The sequence below is a fragment of the Triticum aestivum genome, chromosome 3A, assembly GCF_018294505.1.
Source record: "Triticum aestivum cultivar Chinese Spring chromosome 3A, IWGSC CS RefSeq v2.1, whole genome shotgun sequence".
NCBI classification, from domain to species: Eukaryota; Viridiplantae; Streptophyta; class Magnoliopsida; order Poales; family Poaceae; genus Triticum; species Triticum aestivum.
In genome coordinates, this window is record NC_057800.1 from 608,842,179 (window position 1) to 608,850,445 (window position 8,267).

Here is an 8,267-nt window from a genome sequence, read left to right on the forward strand (position 1 = left end):
AAGTTACCATACGAGAGGACCCCGGAGGAGAACGCCAAGATCGCGCGAGCCGAAGTGAGGAACTTCTTTGAAGGGGTGAAAGTAAAGAAACATCCACCTCCGGAGGAGAAGGTAGATCCGGTGAAAGCGAAGCGCACTTTGGCTGCCCTAAAAAAACCAGCAAAGTCTCCGCCGAAAGGCAACTATGACCGCATTATTGGAAAGTCATTTGTCGAAGCGGAGCGGTCGGGAAGTACTGTCAGTGATCAAAGGTTAAAAGAACGACGAGCTGGGAAAAAAATTCCCCAGCTCGTCGAACAAGCGAACCAATCGTGCCCCCCGCTCAAGGTGCCTACTAATGATCCGAGGATGGTGCCCGGTTATAGCAATCTTGGAGATTACCTGCCCGACGATGTACATTATGAGTTCTTGGAGGTGGAGGAACACAAATACGAGTATGGGAAGCCTCTCGTCAAAGATGAAAGATCTCTAACAACGATGATGCAAAGATTCCATGATTGGTACATGAAAACATACAGAGAGTCTGGGGGAGGAATACTTTGACGCTGAGAGTTAGAGAGGAGCATGACCACGTTTGAATTGAACTGTTGAATGTTCCATTTGAGGAGTTCTTCCAGTTTTTCAATCAAAAGTCCCTCGGTAAAGCAACGGTCACTTGCTACTGTCTGTAAGTAGTACTACTTCTGTCATTAAGTCTCTCTATATAGGTCAGCTCTTTAATTGCATGTATTTATAATTATCCTCACTATATTATGCAGATTGAAGATCGCCGAATTGAAGAAAAGACAAATCGGTGATATTGGGTTCATTAACACAAATCTCATAGATGCAACTGAGGTTAAATATTGTGCCGAAGATACCAAGGCCAACTTGCTACGATCGTTGGTAATAAATGAAAACAAAGATATAATACCCTTTCCTTACAACTTCAAGTGAGTGTTACTGTCTTGTGCATATTCGGTTTCCTTTATTAGTCCAGGTTATAGTAATGTAATTGATGAGTTATGCATGCGTGTGCAGTTTCCATTATATTCTCCTAGAGATTAAGCTTGAGCAGGGACTAGTAACCGTCCTAGACTCGAGACGGAAAGATCCCCAGGACTATGCGGACATGACTCAAATGCTCGAGAAGTAAGTTAAATCGATCATTATCCACCATATCAACAACTTTGTTCATTTCCTGATATATCAAGTAATTGTTTTCTTTGTCTGGCAGGGTTTGGAGAAAATTCACCAAAAAAGCTCCGGGACTACCGTAGAAGCTGCAATTTAGACACCGGAAAGTAAGTACTATAGTAACATGTTCTGCGCATCTCCTAGTGATTCAAGCGCTAGTTTCATCAATACTATTTGGCATGCTTGCTTATCAGTTTGATTGACCTCTATTTCTTGTAAAGTGGTTGTGGCAGGAACAAGGGAATGATTTCTGTAGATACTACGTTTACGAGTCCATCCGCCACACGACCTGTGAACGAGGGTACTCTGACGAACAATATGAAGTGCGTAAGCAATAATATTCAAAATTTTATTTTATTATCATCATTTGTGTTGAGTTTCATTTATATATATATATATATATATATATATATATATATATATATATATATATATATATATATATGTATGTATGTATTGACCCCCTTGTTCAAATTAGATGTTTCGGATGCGGGATGAACTCCTAGCACCAGATCGTATGCGAGCAATTCAAGAGGAATTGGCGGCATTCTTTCTTGACCACGTGATCGCTGAAGTCGGAGAATACTATGTGGACCCTGTGTTCATATATAATTAGGAGATTATATTGTAAGAGATAATTATTGTATATATGTAGCCGGTAGTGTCGGATAGATATACGAGAACTTGTTGTTCGACCAATCTCTCGGAGAAGGAGAGGTGGTCGATATCACTTCTCTCTGTATGCATATGTTCATGACGATTTTTTGTTTCCTTTATTTGCTTACTAGCTAGCGTGTCTAGTCCTCTCTATATATACGTATATATAGCGTTGTCCAAGCACGGACATAAGAGAGGACACTTCTTTCTATAAATTAGCTAGCTAACACAATATATGAAACACCTAAATTAAACCCCCAAAACCTCCAAACCCCCCCCCCCCTTCAAAAAAAAACAAAAACCGCAGCTCCTGAATTGCTAACGCGTGGATGCCTATTGGTCCCGGTTGGTGCCACCAACCGGGACCAAAGGCCCTCCTGCCTGGGCTCGGCGCACCGGCCACGTGGAGACCCATCTGTCCCGGTTCGTGTAAGAACCGAGACTAAAGGGTTAGGGCATTAGTAACGACCCTTTAGTCCCGGTTCACAAACCGAGACAAAAGGCCCTTATCAACCGGGACGAATGGGTTTATTTTCTACCAGTGAATGGAAATCGGCGGGAGTAGGAGTTGAGGGTCTAGCTAGGTTTGTAAGAGAGTAGGCTTTGGGTTTCTTTGTGTGGAGTTGGAGTCCACCGCCGTGATGACTCGTCGTTTTGTGCGGCTTCTTGTAAACAACTTTTCTTCCTTCTATAAAAATACGCTATGCTTTTGGCGTACTCTCAAAAAAAAATCCCGTTGATCTCATGATCGTTCATATGATCTATTTATCTCTACTATTAAGTTATGCTCACTCCGTCTGAAATTATTTGTCATAGGAATGGATATAAATGAATGTATCTAAAATTAAAATACATCTAGATGCATCCATTTTTGCGGCAAGTAATTTAGAAAGGATGGAGTGGTATACTCCTAATTATACCTGGTATGCCAAATGCAATGCAATAGTAGACGCTCTCGCCCAAGTTGCCTAGCTAGTCACCTCGATTAGATCCTCTCTACGGGAAGTAGAGCTTCCAGGGACCATGGTGAGTCCAGGCTAGAAGAAGAAAGCACAGTTGCGTCAACGGCAGCAGCAAAATGCGGCAGGGAAGAGGCCGAGGAGTCCGCCGGCGTCACACGCTGCACGGCGCCATGGGCGCGTCGTCCCTCGTGACGACCCTGCAGCGGCTCGTTGCCTTCTCGTCGCGCATCGTCGCCGGACGACGTTCCATGTGATGGCCGTACGCTGCAGCCGATCCCCGCGCCGGCGACGGCGTCGCCCGCCGCGCCGGGTAGGTCCGCGGCGGCGTCCGGGGGCTGGAGGCGCCGGAGTGTCGTCGTCTGCGGGCCGTGGAGGTGCGACCCCTCGTAGGTGACGATGAGCATCTCCGGGTCGTCGGTGGACTTCTCGACGTGCTTCTTGGCGCTGCACCGTGCGCTGGTGCACTTGTAGTAGCTCCTGCATGTGTGCGGAAACGAGAGGTCAATGACACGTACATGCATGGTCAATCGTTGCTAAAAAAAGGCACTAGAAAAATCTATGTATTTTGTCGCCGCAAGATTTTTTTATGCTTGTCTTTTTAACGAAGATAAATTCATTATTATCTCATTTATTAATTATAAATAGAAGAGAGTTGACTAGCTAATTTGTTGAAAACCAGATGGAAGGCCAACTCAAGTTCCTGCGAGGCACATAGGATACCCCACACACCTTTTCAAAGCGGGTCATGTTGAGACAGCATGCATGCGTTATCGTCATCACTTATCTCTTACAAGGCGTTATCGCTATCCTAAACCCTGAGGAAATGGCTTCAACTTCGCCATAGACAATCATCAACGCAGCTCATATCGTAGATCCGCACCAAAAATCAGGCACGTACGAGAAGATAATGCAGATCCGACTGAGATGGAAAACTAGATATAGATTTTCGCCATGGAATGCCACCGAATGGATCACCTAGTCCCGTCATCATCCGCCACCAAGGCTCTACCACCGTAGCCCCGAATTCCTAGCAACGAACAGGACGAGGCAATCCCACGAACACATGAAAGAAGAGCCGACTATCTTAACCAATACCGCATTTCGAACATCGCTCCCCGTCATCATTTCCATAGAAGCCTCGATGTTAACACCGTCGCCTTCCTTGTCGCCGCAAGAGTTAATGGATGGGAAGGGGAGGTGGTCGATAAGGCAGCACGTCCAAAACCAGCCCGTTTTTCTGAATCTGGATGGCACATGCAGCGTAGCGACACCTCTCATTATCCTACACGCCGTGCGTCTCCACACAGTGAGACCGACTCGGCTCGAGTTCGTGGATGTGTCCTCCGACTCCGAGAGACGAACTTTCGCCGGAACCAGACAACTAGCAATACGTCGCTGTTGCGAAATTAAAGGCTCCCCCGCTCCTCAACCGAAATGCTGAGCTCGTCATCACAGAGGCAATTAATCAAGTGGCCAGTTCGTTTATTAGACTAAGTGAATGAATGCTCGATCAGGCGGGTGCCACTGCCACGCACAATTATGCATGATCGCTGATCGATGATTGACGAATCATTGACGAGTGCTAGCTAAGCTGTCCTCGTCAGTTGCTATTGGACCGGATCCCGGTATCTTGTTAGTTAACTGTTGCTTAATTTAAGACGCGCGGCAGGTTTAATTAAGGGCTTGCTGTAGGTGTTGTCGATCTCGTAGTAGTAGCTCGCACAGTGCGTAAACTGGACCTGGACCGGAGTAGCACACGTGACGGCATGCATGGCCGACAACCCGCGGCTTGGCCGGCCCGGACACATGGACTGTCACCGCAGCGACTTTGCTCTCCAGCTTCTATCTACCGGCTACCGCGGCTCTATAGCTCTTCACGCTACTCCGAGTCTCCCACGAATGGGGCAGACTAGTGTGTGCAGAAAAACCTTATCCGTTAATAGAGGAACTTCAACAGCAGGTAAGCCTAGAGAGAAGTTGTGACCATTAAGTTTGTTCATTACTTCCATACCAAGGTTAACAGTTTAGCAGATTTAAAGATACAGGAAGAGGGAAAGGGAAAGAACCCACTGGCCACTTAACAAGTCGAAGTAGGTAGCAAGTGAAGTGCATCGTTCGTTTTAGGGATGGATGAACACATGGTGTTTTACAGATTGGTGGCTAGGATAACAGGCTGGGTGCTCTGCTGTTGGATTTGACATGCGAAGCTTTTGCGCCAGCTTTCATCTCCCTTCGAGCTTTCATCTCCAAGTTTAAACTTAGGCGCGCTGGTGTCTGTGGTGTTTGAGCTGTGGGTATGATGGTTTGTGGCGCTCCATGCCGTTGGATGTTCTCTTTTTTTACTTCAGCTTGCTTGTGATCCGTCGTGGTTCGAGCTTATTGTATGATAAATGCTGGTAGTTTGTATTAGGGCTCGAACCAGATGGTTTCTTTAATAGAAATCCAAGGGATGGCCTCCTTATTAAAAGAAGAAATCAATCCATATGGGGGAAATTCATTGAACTTAAACTCGGCCGGTGCATGCATGATCCAGCTATATGTATGCATGCATTCATGAAGAGCAAACATCGAACAGCGATCAAAGTACACTAATTCAGAAGTTGGTGTGGGCAGGAAAATATATAGCTACTAGATGTATCGATCAACTGCACCTGGGATGAGGGTTGTTCTTGATGAACTTCTGCCCGTACTTCCTCCACCTGTACCCGTCCATCGGCGTCTTGCCGCCCCCGCAGCTCCTCACCTTGGTCGTGTGCTTGCGCTCCGGCGCCGTGCCCGGCGCTCCGTACCTGCGGCTTTTTTTGCAACCAAACACAACACACAGATTGCTTCATCAACGAACGTACAGCGACCGATCGGTGCAAAACACTCACGAGTGCACCTACAAGTACAGCGAGCCGTAGCGCTGGGTGGAGGTGTACGGCCGAGACCACAGCGCCTTCTCGATGTCCCTGATCGTAGGGCCGGAGTACGACGAGCACAGCGCCATGCTCGACGCCGAAGCCAGCGGCAACGGCTCGTTGCACGGCGCGGCGGCTGGGGCGCCTCCCGTGCCGCACGAGCGGTAGGGGCGCTCCGAGCCGTCGTCAGGCGGGGCCATGGAGCCGAGGAGGCTGTCATCGCTGAGGAGCTCCCGTATGAGCTGCTCGTCGAGCTCGCCGGGCCAAACGCCAGCCTCGTCGTCGGCGGCGGTGGCGGCGGCGTCGTGAGCCCTCAGCACATCTCCCATCTCTTGTTCCTGGACGAGGAGCCCACGCTTGTGGAGGGATTGATTGGCCGGCCATATATAACCCGCGGCTCGCAGGTGGAAATGGAAAAGCGAGTAGGCCTGTGGAGTCTCCGTACTGGAGTGTTGAACTGGAATCTGCATTCTGCAGAAAAGTCAACCTCCACCGATGAAGAAAAGTCCCATGCAGGTAAGAACGTTTCATGAGCCGTCGATGACCCCTTGGCGGCTGCTCGACCGTTGGATTCGGCTGCAGCACAGTGTGTCGTTGCACAAATAGGGAAAGCTAGTGTACTGTCTGCGCTTTTCTGCCGGTATTATTAGATATTTTTTGAGCTTAAACAAAAAAAGTGTCCTGTAAGCATAGAGTTGTAAATCTCAAATATTGTTAGGATGCATAAACTAATTGAAATACGAGTATTAAATGTACATATATTAGTTCCTCGTATTGTTTTTTTTTTCGAGGTAAAGCATGGGTTTTATTTCTTAGAAATAGTGTTACAGACATGCAAAAAAATAAAATAAAAATAGTGTTACAGTCTGCTAATACAAACCTGAAGTAAATTTTGTAACATGCTAACCTAAAAATAATTGTGTTCTTATTTGTTTTCAAATATACTTTTCCATGAAGGGTCATCATCTCACCAAGTAACATCCCCTTCCATAAAAAAACATACTGTTTGATCAGCATACATGTCTTTCTCTAAAGAGACATCTTTCCACAAGGAGATATTCTTTCGGCAAGAGATGTATCTTTTTATACAAAGCGACTTTTCGTAAGCCCATACTGCCAAATTCTACAAGACTTGATTAATCCTCAACATAATCCAATGGTTGTTTATTAGGGTAACGTGGCTTAATGTGTTCCCGCAAAAAAAAACGTGGCTTAATGTGGATATTGTATCAGGAGTCATTTTTACAATAAAGAGTGATAGGAAATAGTCATCTAAAAAAAGGTCCGCTCTAGCCCAGCTATGGATCTCTGAACCACATACTGTTGTGTGGCTTCACCATGGACCTGATGAAATTGGCGGCAATTGACATCAGGAGTGTACTGATCTTCCTTGATTAATACAATCCTTTTACCACGCAAAAAAATAATAGTAAAAGGACCATATTGGTTCATTTTCTCTCCCATGTTATTTTTTTTGGCTAACTTGACTCCCAAACTATAGTACCTCGACTTTAGCCATGATTTGTCTTTTCAAATTCCAGACAAACCATAAAATACCCTAAATATTCCTTGAGAAAAAACTAATGTGATATTTGGGTAGTTCGGTGAGCCTACTCATCTCAAAGTACATCTTGGTTCATCTTTTCTCTTGTATTATTTTAGGCTCAATTGACTCCCAAGTTATAGCACCTCGACTTTAGGCATGATTTGTCTTTTCAAAATCCAATCAAGCGATAAAATACCCTAGACATTCCTCACACAAAAAACTAATGTCATAATTGGGTAGTTCGGTGAGGCCAAAATTGAGAGAAAGAAAGCAATGCCGATAGTTTGGCATGGAGAAGAGGGTTGGAACCCACCCACCCACCCAAATATGGCAACGGGAGGGTCCAATAAGTCATGTGTGCTCATCCAACTGATTATAGGCTACCTACTTGGCTCGAACCTCTTTTTCCTGAACATGCATACACCATATTGGCTTTTATCGTTGCATACAATAGATCCATGGCCCAACATAATATTGTCCTACATATATGGATACAGTTCATTTGTAGTGGAAGTGCTCCCTTTGTTTTATTTTGCTTAAAATGGGTGAAATAAGTCCTCATGAGATAGAACTCGTGCCTTATGAAAATGTGCATCAATTATGCAAAGAAATATGGTTCAATCATCTTTAAAAATGGATTTAGAAATGTGGAAATACAGTGTCTAGGAGCAAATTAACCATAATTGATTGTACTGTGTGCACATACTTAGCAACTAATCTTTGCACCTTATACTGAATAATTCCCTCCTCTAGATGCCCTTGTGTGACCCGAAGGTTGACTGAGGTACCTCTACCGCATAGACGCCGTCACCTATTCAGGGGCGGATCCAACATATATATATATATATATATATATATATATATATATATATATGACAGATACACTATTCTACAGGCCCAATGCGCCTATTTCAGCAAGCAGGTAGGCAGCAACAGCCCACTGGCTTCGTTCCCTTGCACCTTCAGGCTTCGGACCACTTATGTCCACTAGGGTTGCCTCAAAAAAATTATGTCCACTAGGGCGCA

General features: G+C 45.4%; 1 protein-coding gene across 1 annotated transcript; it reads right to left on the reverse strand.

Moving 5' to 3' along the window:
* Nucleotides 1-2,614: 2,614 nt before the first annotated feature.
* Nucleotides 2,615-6,084, reverse strand: LOC123058783 (WRKY transcription factor WRKY51). Its single transcript, XM_044481465.1, has 3 exons — nt 5,681-6,084; nt 5,447-5,590; nt 2,615-3,272 (listed from the first exon to the last, which is right to left on the reverse strand). The coding sequence occupies exons 1-3, from the start codon at nt 6,022-6,024 to the stop codon at nt 2,819-2,821; spliced, it is 942 nt and encodes a 313-aa protein (XP_044337400.1). The 5' UTR covers nt 6,025-6,084; the 3' UTR covers nt 2,615-2,818.
* Between the last annotated feature and the right edge of the window lie 2,183 nt (nt 6,085-8,267).

Coding starts and splice junctions, on each gene's coding strand:
- LOC123058783 (XM_044481465.1), bottom strand. CDS start 6,024: ATGGGAGATGTGCTGAGGGCTCACGACGCCGCCGCCACCGCCGCCGAC. Junction 5,591..5,680: donor CGCTACGGCTCGCTGTACTT/GTAGGTGCACTC, acceptor TTGCAAAAAAAG/CCGCAGGTACGGAGCGCCGG. Junction 3,273..5,446: donor AAGAACAACCCTCATCCCAG/GTGCAGTTGATC, acceptor GCACACATGCAG/GAGCTACTACAAGTGCACCA.